The following is a 20033-nucleotide window of genomic DNA, read 5'->3' as shown; positions in this document are numbered from 1 at the left end:
AGCCGTCCTCGGGGACGGGTAAAATTTCCGACTTTCTTCGAACCCTGGCCTATATATTTCTACTGTATTCATTTTCCCGTGGAGAAAAATAAATTGCGACATGGACATGGAACATGGAAAGTCACGCAGAGAATCTATATTTCCCGTAGTTTCTTAATTTTGTAGTTGGCAGCGAAATTACGGTCTCATCTGAATAACAGCCTTTTTTCCTGAAGCTATTAGTTTATAGAGTAGTGATAGTGTTACTTAAGGAGTAAAGTATTAAAAAAAAGATTAAAGAAAGTCAGCTTCTGCTTGTTAATTAAAGAAGTTAATTAACATGCGGAACATTTATTATGGTTATTATCCCGTAAAAGCATTTTATTATAGGAGTTCAGTACCTCGCATGCTAATACTTGTGTCTTAGTTTTCATTATATTAGAATCGTCTGAAACCATTAACGAAGAAAAAAAATGCTGGTAAAATTACCGTACTGTTTAGTAATGACATTTCTGGCAAAAAAATATTAATAAAACCAAACTTGGTTAATGAAACCAAAATATGCGATATTTGAATCACTGAATTAATAATTTTTCCATTCATATGGAAACGGTGCGCAAAAAATTCTGTTTTTCAAAGTTATTACTGTTATTACGAAACATTTACAAAAAATGCAAAACTGAAAAGCAGATTTAAAACATAAATGTTTTTAATTCCTAGCTCTAGGGTATCATGATAAAATTACCAAATTCTGCACATTTACCAAATTTTGTCACATATCATGAATTTTACTAAAATCATTACCAAAGAGCCTCTTTAAAAATTACCGAATTTTTTTGTGTTCCGATAGATCGAAACACAGTAAATTTTACCATATTTTTCATCTTTATATGACTATACTTTTTTTTCTCAGTGTTTGAAAAAAAATTTAAAGCTCTGTATTAAAACATTTTAGTAAGTACAATACAATTGTAAGAATAAAATGTTGAATGTCTCAAACGAAAGATACAATGACAATATTATGACGTTAAAATTGTTTTTGTATTCCAAAAAAAAAAAAAAAAAAAGGAAGAAAAAGTTTATTTTGCTGATAGACTATCAGATTTCTTGCTAAGGATTAGATTCTAGTAAAAGTTTTGCAAATGAATTTTAAGTAGAATTACATTTTTGTGTTCATGTTTAAGAAAAGTTTTTCATAGTTGATCATAAATTAACACAAATTTGGCATAGTTAAACACGTAAATTAAAATAGCATAGCTCGATACAGCTAACATAATTTTGATGGGGAATTCGAAAAAAACTTTACCAAGTGTGGAATATGATCACCTATCATTTTCTTTCGAAGAAGGGAGAGAGAGAGAAAGAGCATGATGGCAATTCCCTTGCCAAAAATATGGAGCTATGATTCTATTAGCGAGCATAGAGCACAGTTCTGAAGTTGCGAAATGAACGAATGATACAAATATTTCATGAATGTATGCACCGAAGAGCCATTACATTATGACCACCCTCCATCTATAACAATGGACTCGCCCAGGTTTTCATAATTTCTCGCCCAGGAACAATGTTTTCATGGGGCACATTAGGACCCATAAGCCTCATAGAACAATCCCTGACGATTGCAAGCTACTTGAGCATAGTTGCAGACCAGGTTCACCCATTCATGGCAACAGTTTTTCCTGCGGGGGATGGTGTTTACCAACAGGATAATGCACCATGTCATAAGGGTCGAATCGTCGAGGAACATTCCAGTGACTTTCAAGTCATGTCTTGGCCCCCTAATTCACCTGATCTTAATCCAATAGAGCATTTGTGGTCCTACTTGGAAAACCAAATTCGTGCTGCTGCGCTACCCCCTCGCAATGTGAGGGAATTGCAGGACCAGTTGGTGAGCGCTTGGTACCAGATACCTCAGACTACCTATCAGCATCTTGTGGAATCAATGCGGGTGCTAGCATTTTTGAGGGCTAAAGGTGGTCCTACATGTTATTAGCAGGGTGGTCATAATATAATGGCTCTTCGGTATTTGATACGAATATTGCATACGAATAAAAATACATTGTTCTTTAATAAAATCTTTTATAAAAAATTTCCAAAAGAGTTTAAACGTAATCGAATATAAAGTATTCCACACATTTTTATTTAAAGTAAAAAATGAAAATGTTTCTAACTATAATACATAAAAATCCTTTGATCATGATAACTATTTTGCGCATTCTCATTGGGCAAGAAAATAGCATGGCATTATTTTTATTACTCAGAAAAAGGTTAATATATTTTCGACTGTCATCAGCATAAAATTAATTAAATTTATAAGGGTAATACTTACTAACATATTATCCACATTTCCCTTATTTATAGGTATTTACCGGTAATATTTATTTATCCCATTTTACCTATTATTAATCTCTGGTTTAAGTAAGTTTTCAATTTAGGTTGTAATCCAGAATTAAAGGTTTAAAAATATAAGTTTTACGCATTTATTTTATTTTAAAGTAATCTTATGATATTTTATTACCTTATTATACGACATTTAGTAATTAAGATAAATACTCAACATTTTACAGTTTTTATACGGTAAATAAGTTACAATTCTTTTTAAAAGTTATTTTCACTTTTAAAATGAATTTTACTTAAAACTGTGATTCCTTGACATATTCAAATCAAAGTAATAATTTCAAATTAACTATTTAAAATTCGAAAGCAACATTAAAAATTAAATTTAAGTATTATCGTGAAATAATATTTTTGTTCTTCGCATTTAACCTAATATTAAATACTAATTTCAAAAACCAACTAGTGGATGATAACTAAGCAACATGTTCGGATTTAAATTTTATCCCAAATGGATAAAGGTTTAATTCTTTGGAACTAATTCTGTATTTGTATTATACTTGGGAACTGGTTTTAATTTTTATTTTTTTGGAGCAATCTGTTTAAGGGAATAAGAATGACGGAGAATCAAAAAGACTGATGAGAAAGCCAAGCCAGGACCACAGCTTTCGAGTTTTAAGAAGACAGAAAAGAAAAAATATATAAAAATAAATCAAGATGAAAATAAAAAAGGAAGAAAATGCAGTTCGATTGTAAAATTGCAAAAATATTGTGTGTTAGTTTAATAAATTTATTACTTTCAATATCGGAAATTCTCTAAATAAATTTAAATAAGTAGTTCTCGAGAACTGTCACGAGATATACTCGAAATATTAGTAGAGCATTTAGAATCCATAATACAGCAATGGAACGATTCAGCGTTGTTAAGAGGAAGTTATATATTAAGACTCAGCGTTGTTAAGAGGGAGTTTATATTAAGATCAAATTTAGTTTCTGACATAGTCCAAATTTAAATATTGGGGGGAAAATTAATCCTAAAAAACTAAAGTAGCTTAACCCTTTTTACTATTAAGTATTTCCTATGTTTAACGCAATTCATTCTAGGGTAAGGGGTGCCTTAATCTGTTTTTCGTTATTACTTCCTATGGAACAAAATGGATAACAAATTGTGAGAACTGATTTGTAATCGATTACATTTTATATTTAAACGTAGAAATTATGAGTCTTATATTTCAGGATTATCAGTTAAAGCCTTTTTTGAAATTTAAGCTATCTTTTGTTCTCAGCTATTTCCTTTTAAGGTTATATAATTCAAGTCTTATTACATTTTAAGATTAACAGTTTAAGCCCCTTTTGAAATTCTCGACAATTTCTTTTCGAGATAATATATAGTATAATTGTTTCCCCTTCATTACTTGTTTTAGACCTATAGAGTTATGTAAAACTTAGAAAACTGTGCAGTAAAATGTTTGTATTTATTGTTTAAATGCAGGAATTTTAATCTTGTCGATTTTGAAATTAGAAGTTTAGACATCCTTTTCAGCAAGAAAATGGTGAATAGGGAGAAGGTTATTTTATTTGGTTTCTGTTATTAGATCTTTTTGAGCTAATAAGCAACTAAAGATGGCTGAGCAGTGTATGGATTGTATATTGTATTTGATATTTAAATGTGTAAATTATGCTTAGAATATTTTAGGTTAAGTTGTTTATTAACACTAGAAAGACTACTGTGTGACCCCTCTCGATTTTAGCTGTGCAGTAAAAGGACTGGATTTAATATTTAAATATATAAATTGAATCTGTTATAGTTTTGGATTGAAAGTTTAAATCTTGTTTAATGTGAGTGTTTTCGAAGAATTTTTTTTCAGGTTGAAGGTCACATATATATTTAAAACATGTCATCTATATTTTAAAACTGAGTGTTAAAAGGATTGTATTTAATATTTAAATCCATAAAATGTTGCTTTCCTCTTTTGGGAATAGTAATTTAAGCCTCTTTTGCTGTAAAATTATTAATTTGCTTTCTACACTTTTATTTTACGGTGGAAAGTAATATATGTTGTAGTATATGTTGTAATATGCAGAAGTAATAGTAGTACATAGTAGTATTTGTAAAAATGTTCACCAGTCTTTATCATTTTTGTTTTAGGATAATAGAGCGAGCAGTCGCAGGTCGATTTTCTAAATAATTTGTCAAAAAAACAAAAACACAAAAATGTTACAAAATTATTGCAAACACATAATGTAATGCATATTTATGTCTGAGTGTTAGCAGTTAAAGAAAAGAAAGACTAAAAAACAAGATTTGACACCCTTTCATTGTGGAACATTGAAAAATAAAGCTAATTGTTCTATTTATTGTAAAAGAGTTTAGAGAACCATATTTATTTTTAAGAATTAAGTGAAATTAAAAAGCTAAGATATATGTTATGTCTAATACAGCTTACGTTAATTGTCCAACACGTGTGAACAAGAATTGTGAAGTCTGAGTCAGAAAAATTTGTTCGACTGGGACTACTTAAGAGTTAGAAGTTACTATAGGCTATTAGAAGAAACAAAAACAAACAAAAAAATAATAATAATAGTCGCAAACAGTATGTGAGCAAAATATTTCTCAAATGAATATTATGACAATTACATAAATCATAACTTATTTCGAATTTAATTTACTACATTTGAATGATTTTTATACTATGTTTGAGAAAACAATCGAAAAATTAAATAAATTTCAAAAATAAATTTATTTAACTCAGTTGAAAAGTGAATTGAAAAGATATGTAACTGAAAAAACATGTAATAGTAAGTGATGCATGCTTATTATCATATTTGAAATAGTTTTTATACATAGAATATTCTCTAAAGAATCTTCTTGTCATAAAATGTTTACAAATATGCTAGTGTAAGATGTCTAGTTTCTTTCTAATAATGGTTTAGCACAATTTCCATAATTTGAATGTTATGTTATGCATGTTTTGTTATGTTACAACGAATTTTTCAATTTTGAAGCTATTTTTCAAAGAGAAAACTTTATATTCCTCAAAAATTTAAGTGAGGAGTTAAATAATGTGCTTTGTCCCTTCTGATATTTAGACATACGCGAAGACAAAGTCAAGTAAAATTGGTAATTTTAGAGAAAAACAAAAGCTATTCTTTCTCTACTTTGCAGCTATACACCAAATAGGAAACTTTATTTTGTTCCGAAATTAAATTAAACGGGTGAATAACGTGTCTTTTAGCATTTGGAAAAATAAAGTGAAAAGTAGAAGAAATATTTTATTTCCAATTGTCACTCTATTTTCCGGGTAGAAAACTTTATTTTCTTCCAAATTTTTACGAGGGGACGAACAAAGTGCTTCGCCCCTTCTGAAATTTTGACGTGCGGGAAAACTAAAGTCAAGTAAAATCGGTTATAAAAAAAGTTTCATCTTTTAAGCTATTTTCCAAGTAGAAAACTTTATTTTCTTTTGATATTAAAGTGAGGGGCAAAAATGTGCTTTGCCTCTTCAGAAATTCAGACATTCGCGAAAATAAATTCCAGTAAAAATTGGTAAATTTAAAAAGATAAAAACCTTTTTAAAAAAAAAAAAAAAAAAAAAAAAAACATTGAAGTTATTTTCTAAATAGAAAACTTTATTTCCCCCTAAATAAAAAGTGACTCTCTGCTTCTCATCTTTTGCAATTTAAGCATTATCAGAATAAAATTAAGTAAAGTTGGTAATTAAAAAAAGAAAGAAACAAAGTTTTTTTTTAATCTTCGAAGCTATTTTCTAAATAGAAAAACTTTATTTCCTTCTGATATTAAAGTAAAGGGGGCAAAAATGCTTCGTATCTTCTGAAATTTAGGCATAAAGTCAAGAAAAATTGGTATTTTTTTTAAAAAAAATCTTTGAAGCTATTTTCCATATTTTACAAAAAGAAAATTTTTTCTTCCTACGTTGTTAGAAATTAATTTACTGAACAAAAAATTTAACACATTAGTTTTAAAACATAGAATTTAAACTTTTTTAGTAGATATTACTAAAACTAATTTAATGTCACATGTTACCCTGATCCAAAATCTTAATGGGGAAAATTATGAGAAATTTATATTTTAGTTATAAAGGTAAATGAAGTATGGTATGTTATTCCTCCTTTATAATAAAATTTGTAGATAGAGAGTAATCGGTCTTTCTCATTTTGCTATTTCTATTTTTCATAATTTGTTTGTATTTTTTTTAAAGTATAATAATTTTTAAGCATTTTTATTTGCAAAACATTTTTGTTCTTCAAAAATGTGCATGTAGCTACAGAGATAAAACTTATCAAGTTCTTTTTCCCTTCGTATTTTTTACTTACTTTATTGTATGACAATTATTCTTAAAAGAATGTAGGGTTGTACTTATAGCCAAATCATGATTTTTGAATTATAGATGTATGGAGTACGAAAGTTTTATAAGAATTTTAAAGTGGTTGAACATAATATATTGTGAGTCTCAGATTTATATAGGGCTCTTTTTTTCTTCCTTTTTTATGTTGAAGATTTAATTTATCCCAAGTGCATTATTTCCAGAAAAGATAATATTGATGAATTATTGTTTTGAAATTTGAAATATTGAATTTTTCAAAAAAATAACTTTTCCATTTCTCTTAAAGTTATTACCTTTTCAGAAAGAAAAAAAAAATAATTATTTGTAGCTAATTAAATTTTTCCTTACAATCATGACATATATTTTTTCAAATCAAAACTTTTGAGCAATGCCGTTGTTTTAAGCTCAAATTTAAAAGCTTAAAATATAGGGCTACATCTAAATTACTAAAAACATCTTATTTTTAAACTTTATATTAAAGTAAAATTTCTTTATCAACCCAATATCAATGAAAATAATGCTGACTTTGAAATAACTAATTTCATTTTATGTATTCAATAACTTCATTTTTAAATAACTCAAATACTTTAATTTTATATTCTGTATTACGTTAAAGTATTTAAATCAGAGCAGATTTTCAATTGTAAAACTGCAACTTTATTCAATTATTATCTATTTATTACGTTGTTGATCGAAATAACTTTGTTTAATTTTCTTTAACGGTTATATTATATTTACATAATAGTTATTTTACAATAAACAATTGCAGTGTGATGATTACAAAAACCATAGAGAGAACTAGTTTATGAAATACATTGCAACTTCAAATTTAATCCAGGTTTAGCCCTTCCTTTACATGCATCATCTATAATTGAATTAAATATAAGCTTACCTCCAAATGAATGTAACTCTTTTAAGGTGTTTTTTGAACTAATTCAAAAACTCAATTTTAAAATAATTAAATAAATAAATCATTTTCAAAAAAAGGTTTCATGATTCAAATATTGGAAAAAAAATTTTTAATAATAAATAAAACGTGAATAAAAGGAAAATACAAAAATATACGCAAAAAAATGGTCTACAAAGTTAAAATAAAACTGTATTTAAAAAAATATACTAAAGGCTCTAAGGACAACCAAAAAAATTTGCTCAAAATTTGAGCTCATCACAGTAAGTGCTTGATTTGAGAGACAGCCTTAAAGTTAGAACCACTCAGAGCACCCTCCATTCACTGGTTACATCTTATTTCAGTCCTAAAAAGGCGCCCCTAAAATTCTAGGAAATTTTCCATGTGAGGCATTTATAACCAAATTTAATTTAAAAATATCTTTTCCTACACCCTATAGATATTCCCACACTGTCCCTTAAAAATGAAGACCCATTCCGAAGCTATCAAGATAAATATAGATAAAGCAGAGTATTTTGAAGCTGTGAAAATTTTCCCATCGTAAAAAAGGAATTGGCTTGGTATACCACACGTAGGGATACTTCGGTATCGTTCAGAGGGAAGAACAAATATTTTATATTTTTGAACGAGGAAGAGGTTTACATCGATGTCGTTAAAATGTTGTTTTTTACCAAATAAAAGAAATAAAAAAAAATTGAGACTAGTTTTTTAATGAGTAGTTTGAGAAAATATTAAAAAATACCATTAACAATTGAGGGGTGTTTAATCACACGTGATGTGTGAAAAATTGACAAAACGTGAGAAAAATTCGCCAATCAAGCTCTCGTTCGCATCTCCGAATAAGCACGTATTTTTTTTGTTACAGTGAGAATGGCCACTTCAGATTCCACAAAATTGGCAGTTTAGTAAGAATAAGGTATTTGCAGAATTATTTGTTGCTGTATTCCAGTTATGAAAGTTTAACTGCTTCCAGACTCAACCGATTAGTAAATATAAACAAACCAATAAACCAGAACTATTGTAGTCCCTGCTTAAAACGATGTCTGAATCAATTGCAAAAATTGGACTGTATTTTGACGATTTAAATAAAATTTGTGTTTTAGATCCTGAAGCTAGTCAAGAAACTAATGCCTTGAAAGAAGAATGTAAAGAATATGTTAGCAGTAAGTAAATTTTTGAAATATACATATGTTCTGCTTTATTGATTATTATAACACTCTTATGATTTAATATTAAATTTATTGGTTATTTTTGGTATATAATTTAATAAGCAAACGACACATCAGTATTAAAAATTTTTTTAATGAATGAGAGGTAATTGGTTGATTTGTAAATATTGTGGCATAATTTTTAGAGATTGAAAAAGTAGGCCTTTACATCTCTGAATCATTATACAGGACTGTCAACTCTTTACCCCTTTTCAGGAAAAAAAATTTCTGCTGGTAACTAAGTCTATGTTTAAACCCCCACTTATTTCCGTATCGTAATCTGCCACAAAGTAAAAATAAAACATTACAGAAGGCAATCAAATTAAAGTTATAAGGGTGTTGATTGCTGAAAGTACCTGTGCGGAAAAAAAAGAGACAAATTTTGGTGACAACTGGGCAGTGACACGCGAGAAACTAAAAAGATTGCAAAATTAATATAAGATATGGTTAGGTTATAGAAAAGATTTCCTTTTAGATTGGGTATTATAATTTGGAACTTTTACTGTACAATAAAATTTTCCATATTCTTATTATTTTAGTTTCTTATATTATGTGTGTCAAAGTAACTGAACGGTAAAAGTCATTGCCCTGGTGAAGCAGAGTTTCTATCCTTCCATATAAAGTATATATATATGCTGTTTAAGCTTTTATTTACTAGTGAAAATTTACATTTTGATTCTGAACTTACCATTCAAACTGCTATTGACAAAGTTCGTCTTTCGGAATCAGTTAAGAAACTATCACTGCTAGTTGAAAATTCTACTATTAATTCTATTCGTCAAATATAGCAAAATAACTAATGCAGAAGGTAATTTTCATAGTTCTAAAAGTAAATATCAAGATTTAAAAGCTAATTCTCAAAGAAAAAATTGCAAATGGTGTCCCGTACAGCCACTAATATCCCAGGGATATCCAAAGATGTCTGTTACTTAACCAACTATCCAGTGGATATGTTACAAACTTCTTACAGATGTCAAAATACATCTAAATCTATGGATTTAGACCTTTTGGATATCTCTGAGATATCATCTATGGATATCTGGAGAATGCAGTTATTTGGATGTTATAAAGATATCTAGACATATAAATGTCCTATATATGGATATTTTGTTCATCCCTTGGATTTTTACTATTGGTATGTTTTAGACATGACGCCCGGTGGCTGAGCGGTAGCACTTCGTGGTGTCCTGCCACAGGTCCCTGGTTCGATCCTCGGGCCGGGCAAGGCTGACTCAGCCTTTCATCCCTTCAGTGGGTCGATAAATGAGTACCAAGCATGCTTGGGAACTAAACACTGGGGGTTCCGCGTTCGGTTGACCACCGGACCGGAACATCTGCTCCTGCACCCCAGAGCCCAAGGTCAAGAAAACTGAGATGGGCACAGTAGGCCTTGGCCCTCTATGAGCTGTTGCGCCACTGAGTTTAGTTTTAGACATGGATATTTGGATGTTTATAGAATATCTGAGAGGTGTTTCAAATTATATTTACAGATGTCAAAATACATCTAAATCTATGGATTTAGACATTTTGGATATCTCTGAGATATCATCTATGGATATCTGGAGAATACAGTTATTTGGATGTTATAAAGATATCTAGACATATAAATGTCCTATATATGGATATTTTGTTCATCTCTTGGATTTTTACTATTGATATGTTTTAGACATGGATATTTGGATGTTTATAGAATATCTGAGAGGTGTTTCAAATTATATTTAATATTCTATGCAGATCCAGTTTTGGGATATTTTAGAGTTTTAAGACATTGATTAGATTCGACCGGTTTACTAGTTAAAAATGTATAAATCGTTAAATGATTTCTTGATATTAATAAAGAACAATCATTATTTTTATTTTCAATTTAGACCCAATATTTTTATTTGTGTTTGTGACCAAAATTATTTTTTTATTTGCATTTCTGTGTAAACAATCTGCAGACCCACATTGTCGCGTTGTGGCAATGGTTTTATTTCATTAAAGTTCGAGTGTTTTTTTCCCCATAAGTATGTGTGTTATGAAATGTTAAGTTGTTATAATTCAATTTTTTTTAAATATTTTAAATCAAATACTATTCTTGAATTGGTACTCTTGGATATTAAAAAATTAAATTTCAGCATGTGTCATCGACTACTGAACTTCATAATTGGGATTTACGTATAACAATTTTACTCCAAAGAATATAAAATGCTTTTAACTATGATTCCAGTATTAAATGTGATTCAAGAACTGTAACATAGCAAGTTTGCATCAATTTTAAAATAGTGTGATCAGTGTTTTCATCGCAGAAAAAAAATGGGTGAGAATTTCTCACCCTTTCTCAAAAACAGGGTGAGATTTCAAGAAGTTAAGTGAGATATCTAAAAACTAAAAAAAAAAAAAAAAAAAATACACTAAGAGACTTGAAAAAAAATCATTTCTTTAATTATAATACATTTTTAACATCTTCTAATTTTTAAAGCATTGAATTTTTTTTTTGCATCATCATATGGAATATGCTCAACATCTACTTTTTTATCAGCTATTCCCATTAGGTTGCTCAAATGCGTGTTTATTTCATTTTGATCGTTTCTACCCACATTTGTTTCATTTTCATTTATCCGTTTCGGAGTAGAAGATATTGCCTTTACAAGGTATTTGTCCATCTTACAATAATGAGCAAAAAATTTTAACTTCTTACATGGAGAAACCTTACCTACCGTAAACACATGGTTGCAGAGAAATGCGTTCTGAAAGAGGTTCCAAGGGATGGTGTTCTGTTGTTCTTAAAGGTTTTGAACAATACTGGTAAATAGGGAAGCTAGATAATGGGGCAGATGTTGAAAATAATGAAAGATCCAGGAAGAAAAGTGAAGCAGATTTAATTCTATATGGCGCAATGAGAAATTTTTTTCAAAATGCAAGAAATTCGCGAATTTTGAAATTGCTTTATAGAATGCGCGAATTTCTCGCGGTAATAATTTTTTAATGCGAGAAAAGAAAAAAATATACGAGATTCTCGCGTTCTCGCGCTGTAGTGAAAACACTGCTCAGTGAGTAAAAACATTAAAGAGTTGTCTGATGTAGACTATAACTATTGACTGTAATTCTATTTCTCTTTAAAAATTTATTTCATAGCTTGTACAGTACCGCTCAAAAGTATCAGTACACCAAGAAACTTATAAGAAAATGGCAAAATTCAAAGTGTCATAACTTCTTTAAAAATGATCAAAAATGCTTCTACTCTAGCTCATTTTGAAGCTTAAAATCTCTACTTTTATGTAGGGTGACCCGGGGTAATTCACGATCACTCTGTTTCTGGGGTAAATAATGATCACCTAAGTTATATTTAAAAAAAAAATTTTTTTTTTAAATTTGAGACATGGACAAGAATGCTTGTACACTTCACTAAAGTATAACTACATTTACTTAATAATAGCTTTTTGTTTTATCTAACAAAATAAGTATCTTTTAAACTGCTTTCTGTATTTTCAATTTCAAAGATGGGTTTCAAAATGTGCACATTTCTGCAAAGATCCCCCTCCTTCTCTTAATAATAAATATTTTGAGTTACTTTATATTTCTTTTATATAAAAATAGTGTAAGCTTTTGTTTAATTGTTTCACATCTACCGTAAACATTATAATTGATTATAGAAAACTGTATCAAATGTTGCCCCCTACAGATGGGGTAATTATTGATCACTGGGGTAATTCCTGATCACTGTCATTTCTTCTTATAAATAGTATATAAAATAGCTAATAAATAGCTAATTGTCTTTTCTTAAATAACAGTTCATATTTATTAAGTGGAACAACTATAAAATATATTTTAACTATCATCACAAAATTTGTTTTTAACGGTATACAAGACTGTATTCTGATTTGCACCATTTCTGGTTTGTCATACCTTGCTTCTATCTTAATTTTATGTGTGTACATTGTTAGAATAATTTTTAAGTTTATAAATTAGCTTAGTATAAATATGGTGAGAAATTATTAGCCTAAAAAGGATACTAAGCTTCTAGAAAGCAAAATTAGTTAATTTCTTTTAATGATTGAAAATGAAAATTTCAATGTGAGAGCTGCTGCCAGAGCTGTTGAGTTGACATACCTTACTTTACTTTACACTTTCACTTAATGAAGTTAAAAAATCCAGCAAAAGTAATCCATGAGGGAACTCTTATATTTCAGCAGAACATGAGAATGAGTTGGCTGATTGCCTAAAATGTATGTCATGATGCAAAGATTTTTTGCAATTTAAAGTGTTAATCTTTCTTCTTGCTTTTAAATAAATAGTTTTATTAGCTGCTTAAACATATCTTTTTGGTTTATTTGTTTGATCTTGATGTCTTATTTGTTAATTACCATTATATAGTTATTTTTAAACAGCCCCTTTACAATAAAAACTGGTGATCAGTAATTACCCCAGAAGTGATCAGTAATTACCCCAGAAGTGATCAGGAATTACCCCAGAAATGATCAAGACCAGGGGTAATTCCTGATCACTAAAAATTTAAAATCTTTTAAATTCTAATTAGATTTTCAAACAAAAGAAGGAGGCATAGGACTCATCTCATATAGCCTCAAACTTCCAGTAAATATTAAAATTCTATCTTGAATAGTTTTTTCACAAAATAGATGTTTGCATTTTTTGATCAAGAATTACCCCGGGTCACCCTACTCTAATTGTTTTTAATTTATATACTTTGCAACTATGTACAATTACACTCTAAACAATCATAGAAAATTGTATTATTTTTTTGTGAAGTTTGACGCGATGTACGGGCACAAAGGGGTTAGATATTGTTAATTTTTATTATACCATTGAAAAATTTGGACTTTTAGCTTTCATTTAAAAAAAAAATTCCAAAAAAACATGTTTTTTGACGAAGTTATTGTCAAATAAAAAAAAAGTCTTTTTTTCAGAATTTAATGATTTTTCAGCAATTATAATGAATTTTAGTGCAATTATAATATGATATGAAAATTTTTTAATTAAAATAAATTAAAATTTAATATTTCTCGATAATATTATTTCATAATTTATTATAACAATTTTAAATTTTTTTTGTGGAAAATATATTAATGAAATAAGAATCAACGTTTACAATTTAATATTTTGAAATTTATTTTTTCGTATTTTTTTCAGAAAAAATTTGAAAACAAAAATGTAATAAAGAAAAAATGTTTTACATCATATTTTGCTTTCTTCAAAATATCCTCCCGCGCTTTTATAACTGCAGCACACACTCGAGGCATCCGATCAATCAGCTTTTTTAATGTTATCTTGTCTATTTTTCGCCACTGCTCTTGAAGGACTTTCCACATATGATTTATGCTGGTTAATGGATCGCAGACCGAAGGTAGGAGGACGAACCTAAATAGTTCCTGTGCGGAATTCATTATAATTGCTGAAAAATCCTCAAATTCTGAAAAAAACCCTTTTTTTTAATTTGACAAGAACTTCGTCAAAAAACATGTTTTTTTGGATTTTTTTTTTAAATGAAAGCTAAAAGTCCAAATTTTTCAATGGTATAATAAAAATTAACAATATCTAACCCCTTTGTGCCCGTACATCGCGTCAAACTTCACAAAAAAATAATACAATTTTCTATGATTGTTTAGAGTGTAATTGTACATAGTTGCAAAGTATATAAATTAAAAACAATTAGAGTACATAAAAGTAGAGATTTTAAGCTTCAAAATGAGCTAAAGCAGAAGCATTTTTGATCATTTTTAAAGAAGCTATGACACTTTGAATTTTGCCATTTTTTTTTATAAGTTTCTAGGTGTACTGATACTTTTGAGCGGTACTGTATATTACGTTGAATTGATAAATTTTTACCTGTTTATGAAAAGAAATCTTTGTGACAGAATTTAGAATGTGACACTTAAGAAAATTGATACTTGACGGGCTTGGCTTACTCAAAATAGAATGGAAAGAGTAGTTGAAAATGTAAAGAAATGTCTAGTTTCAACAACCAATCAGAATCGAGATACCCACACTACATCACGTGTATCCCGTTAAATGTGATCGTACGTGATGTTAGATCATGCTCATCTATTTAATTAATAGACCAAAGATACATAAATGCATATTCTGCCCTTTTTTATACCTAGGGAGAACTCTGTTTATATCATTGTGTAAATTCTCTTATCATAGCTTTTTCATAGTTTTTAGATGCTTAAATTTTCTGTGGTTATTATATTTACCACCAATATTTAAATGTCCATCATAAACTATTGTACTAGTACTTTTAATTTGTGCAGCCACCTCAACTTAAGATCTGGAATAAATATATGCCAGAATGTATACAGGTACAGTTGTTTGTTTTCTACTCAGGCATATTTAAAGAAAACATAATTTGTGATGTTCGAATGTAATTTGTTAAGTATTTTCCAATCTTGGAAAATAATTTTGTAACATCAGTTATATATGAATAAAAAGTTATAATGTACAATTTCTTTCGTAGCATTTATGAAATTTATTTTTTAGATAAAGATAAATAAAAATAATTTAAATTCGCTATTTTTAAATTTTTTAAAAATATTTTTATAAAAATGATTTCCACCTTGATTTTTTGTTCATGTCTATTCTGGATAGGTAATTAATATAATGTGTCTTTATTTTATTAATATAGTCTCATTAATTGCTTTCGAACATTTGAAAATTGCTGTTGTACTTTTCCCTTCATTTATTCTCTTCTTTTAATTATTGGTTCTCAATGTAACATTTAAAAATTAATTTACTAATAAAAGTTACTTTTATCCATTTAGAAATATCTGAATTTCAAACTGTTGTTAATGGATTTCTTCAAATATCTGACAGTTTGGCTTCTGAAGTTGAAAAATCAAAACTTAAAGTAAGTAGTTAATTTTGATGTTAAAATAAGCAGTGCCCAAAAATATTTTTAACATTATGAAGACTTGTCTACTCTCAATCTATAGGCCTAAGTTTCGGGTATTTGTATCCAGTCTTAGGATCTCAGAGCACCAAAGTATTTTCTCATGCTTTTCAACTTATCAGTGTATGAATAAAAGGTTCCTTGAACAAATTGCATACCGTCTTCAAAATTATCCTCAAGATCGCTCATGTGAGCAATTTTTTAGTGCTTTACTGTGCTATGGCAGATTAGAACAGATTTTAAGTTCCGGAAACCCTTTTGAGACCTGTAAATTCCAGAATCTAACCCAGTCCAAGTTAGGGGTAGTAATTACAAATAAGCTGTTACAGGATTCTTAAAATTGGAATAAAGGGTGAAAGCGCATGCGGGGAGGAAAACCCATAAAGAGAAGTTTATTTGATAAATGAAGAAATTTTCTTAAAAAGTAAAAAATATGTGGAGATTTGGTGATTATGCAGACATTTATAAATTAAGTGCTTTGAATTTTACTGGCTGCTAAAAGTTGACTAAGGTAATGTTTAGTTAATGTAGAAAATATCAACTAATATCTGTCGCAAAATTTTTTTTTAAAAATAACGTTTGGAAATAATTTTGTTATCTTATCTGTATTTTACTGGTAAGAGATATTTATGTAATGTCAACATATTAAATAACTTTTCAAACAAATTTGTATTATGTACCCTACCGTTTTGGAAACTAAGCTGGTGCTGCATCTTTTTGTTATTTTCATTAATTATACGAATTAAAGGATTGGATAAATTTCAATTTTACACATTTTTATTTATAATTATCTTTATAACAGATTTTGGTTTGTGATTTGGAACACCCAAATTTTGGCTTTTTGACAGTAATTGCCAAAACAAAATGGGGGTTTACTGTCAAATGTACTTTTATTTACAATTATTTCATAATTATAAAAGCTGAGGGTTATTTTTTACCACCAAATTTAGTGTTTTCAAAAACCATGTCAAAAAGGGGTTTTTGATTTTTGGTATTATGGTTAAAATGGGATAAAACCGTCAATTGTGAAAAACGTGTTAACTCTGCAATAAATACACAATTTTTTCAACAAAAGCTTCTAATACTTATAGTAAATTTATTAATTTTAAATCCTTACTCTTTTGTTACTGTTCGTGTACTTACATTTTAATATTATTTAATTGTCATGCCATTATAGGCATTACATATTTTGCTCTATGTAACATCTGTGAGATACTTTTATTGTTGTTTTCCATCTTGTTGACAGGCTATAGGCTCAAGGAATTTATTGAAATCGATTACTAAGCAAAGAGAAGCACAACAACAACAGTTGCAAGCTTTAATTATAGAGAAAAAACTACAATTGGAGAGGTGAGTGATTTAAAATTTGGAAAAAAAAAGCGTTTAGGATGCAAAAAAATTTTTCCACATCTAATTTAATCCTTCATTGTTTCAGATTAAAAGTACAACACGAATCTTTAAAGAAGGAAGAAATGGAGCAAAATGAATTAATAGAACAATTTTTACTGCAAAAGTAATTTAAATAAAAATGTTTTATTAAAATATATTTTGTTGTAAATATATATATATATATACATATCTTAATATATCATGCACTTTCTTTGTACTGACTGTAACATAAAACATCATTTCTAGAACATGTTAGCAACACAAATAAAGAGTTATCACAATTATATTTGGCATTTTTTTTATAAAAGAAAAGACATTCAAATTACACCAAAAAATTGCACCATGCTAATGTAGTGATTTTATACATTATATATTTTCTACGTTAAATTCCGTAATACATTACTTTGATAAAAACAAAAAAATATTCTAAGAAATAAACAGAAGATTTTTTTTAAAAATTTAATAATCATTATAGAGGTAGTCAGTCAATTTAACCAAATGTATATCTTGTAGATTATCAGGGGCCTATTATGAAAAAAATTGATTATCAGGCAATCAAAATATTAGAAAAAATAAATAACAAGAAAAAAATTCATGTATTTATTTATTCATAGCTTTAAAAAAGTACAGTAAATAATGTTCATTCAGAGTGTCCTATAAATATTGGTGCACTTTCATATTATACACTTATTGTTTGTGTCATTTAGAACTTTGGTTTAATAAAAAATATTGCAAATGACAGTAATAATTAAATTGTTTCCTGCTGATATGCAATCAGATATTTGTTTTATCAGTTCCAAGGTTCATGTTCAAAATGAAAATTTTTTCCGTGACCTTTTCCAGGGTCCATGACCCTGAACTTATAAGGGAGGCTCGCGTTGCCTGTCCTTTGATCCCGATATCCTTGCCCTTTTGATTATTAACCAGAGTTAGGATTTATTTTGAAAAGTATTATTTTTTTCTTCAAGACACTGCAAAAAACGAAAAGTATTTAAAGTCTAAAAATGATCTGTACAATTGTTTAGCAATAAGTATTACACAGTAAGTTTTCGATTATCCACAGTGTGGTTCTAGGGCAAAATTTCCTCCAGAAAAATTATTTCTTTTTTCACTTTAAGATACTCTCTTCTAAAATAATTTTTTCTTCTGAGATTATATCCTCATAATATTTTATCCTTTGGCTACAGAAGATCTTAACTGGACACTCTGAAGTTTTCTGTATTCTTTTATTTATTTTTTATATATAGTAATGATAAATTTGTTTTCCAATACAAACAAAACAGTCTTTTAGTGTCAAAAAATAAATTCATTCAATAGAATAACTTGCGAATAATTCATAAATTTATATATTTGTGACTGCCAGTGGGAAGGCAACCACAAATGAGTGGACTTTATAACCACATGACCTATTTTAAGAGCTGGAATTTGTTATAGTCATGCTCATGTTTGTTGTAATCAAGGGGGGGGGGGAAGTAAAGAAGTCTCAGAAAAAACTCAAACACATAAGTTGCTTAAAGAAAATCTAGTCAGCTAAGTTTCTTAATTAATTTTTAGATTTTGTGGCAAAACAAATACCACATAATTTTTTCTAAAATTATTGTCATTCAAGATTTTCATTTAAGTAGCAGGCAAAGGGAATTAATTTAACGATAGATTTTCCAAGCACAAAATCTTAATTACTCAGTAAAAAAACTATCAACTAAATTTTGGTTATTAAAAATGATTTTTTAAGTATTAACAGTTCAAAAGTCTGCATCCTGTATAGGACAGTAAGCAATACTGCCAATAATTGGACGATTAGACAGTCCATGATATCTGCACCTCAATAATTTAGCTGATGCCTTTGGTTGTCTCTCTCTAGTGAAAATTCCTTTCTTGTTTCCTACAACCCTGTTTATTTCTGAAAAGATAATTAAACATAAAGATAAATTTCTTTAAAAAAATTATATATGAAATTAAATTGGAATGATAAGATATAGGATGCCACTCTTCAGTCTTAAGAACTGAAATCAACCTTGAGAAAAATCTATAGACTAAATCCCATCAATTAATATCTCTGTCCCATTAATTTTTTTTCATTAGGGATATAACATATTTTTTGTTAAAAAATCATTTTAATAATTTTTTTAACAACTATTGCAAAAGGATCAAGTAATGATATCACACTGCAATAAAAGAATGGTGCATTATTTATCCTCCTTATTAATTGCTTTGCCAGCCTCGCTAAATCTTATCCTTAAAGTCTTGACAAATGGGATTTTATGGATTGGATGAAAATTGAACTTTATCTGCTTGTCTGAACAATTTCTATTGCTGATTCTAAATCTCCTTGAGTTTGAATCCACCCTAACATATTGACATGCTGGCCAAAGTTTAATCAAGATTATTTTATTAAAAAAAAATAAATACAAATAAAGACAAAAAATAAATAATGGTGAAGTGAAAAATAGAGATATGAGGTTTCAGGAAAAAAAATTAGTGATTCTGTGACAGGTGTAAAAAGATATGCACGGTTAGCTGTTATTTTTGTTTTGTTTTTTAAAAAAAAAATAGTTATTTTTATAAACAAAAAACTTTTGACTGATTGTAATATGGAGGCTATCATCAAGGAAAGGTAAATTTTGGTGTCAGTGAGCTTTACATTTCTGAAAATTCCAGCAAACAACACTAGACTGTGTTAATTGGTCAAAAAATAAGTCCAGTCTTAAAATTTTTTAGAGTGACACCCATAGATATAAAATATATAAACTACCTTGTGACAAAATTAATTCAATAACATTATGACATTGCTGTTTTTTCCCCTTAACTTTTACCCCTAACACTAATGAAAACAATTAAGTTTCATTAATGTTAGCAGCTCTTAATTTCCACAAACATTTAAAGCAATATTATTTTTAAAAGTAACATTAGCTTTTTGGAGGAATTAAAAAAATTGATCCAGAAGGAAAGTTCGAGATGCATATAGAAGGTGTAATAAAATGAAA

The 20033-nt window shown here is 28.4% G+C and overlaps 2 protein-coding genes across 4 annotated transcripts in view; one reads left to right on the top strand and one right to left on the bottom strand.

Annotated features, from left to right (window-relative positions):
* Window positions 1-17333, top strand: part of LOC107443442 (intraflagellar transport protein 20 homolog) — a 43837-nt gene extending 26504 nt beyond the window's left edge. Inside the window, exons 2-5 of one of the 2 annotated variants that reach the window (XM_043039635.3) lie at window positions 8670-8729; window positions 15533-15618; window positions 16907-17010; window positions 17096-17333. In XM_043039635.3, the coding sequence (XP_042895569.2) occupies window positions 8670-8729; window positions 15533-15618; window positions 16907-17010; window positions 17096-17177 (332 nt within the window). In that variant the 3' untranslated portion in view covers window positions 17178-17333. Of the gene's footprint in view, window positions 1-8536; window positions 8730-15532; window positions 15619-16906; window positions 17011-17095 lie in introns of those variants that run through there. The other variant, XM_016057297.5, reaches the window with a different exon arrangement.
* The window catches only part of LOC107451821 (beta-glucuronidase), a 30582-nt gene continuing 27879 nt past the window's right edge, over window positions 17331-20033 (bottom strand). For both annotated transcript variants that reach the window (XM_043039634.3, XM_071183686.2), the window contains exon 12: window positions 17331-18949. In XM_043039634.3, coding sequence (XP_042895568.2) covers window positions 18792-18949 — 158 coding nt within the window. In that variant the 3' untranslated portion in view covers window positions 17331-18791. The remainder of the gene's footprint in view (window positions 18950-20033) is intronic.

Source organism: Parasteatoda tepidariorum, chromosome 7 (assembly GCF_982258835.1).
Source record: "Parasteatoda tepidariorum strain Cologne lab strain chromosome 7, Ptep-v5.0, whole genome shotgun sequence".
Lineage (NCBI taxonomy): Eukaryota > Metazoa > Arthropoda > Arachnida > Araneae > Theridiidae > Parasteatoda > Parasteatoda tepidariorum.
The sequence above is the reverse complement of the archived record's forward strand: the minus strand, read 5'-3'. Positions and strand labels throughout refer to the sequence as shown.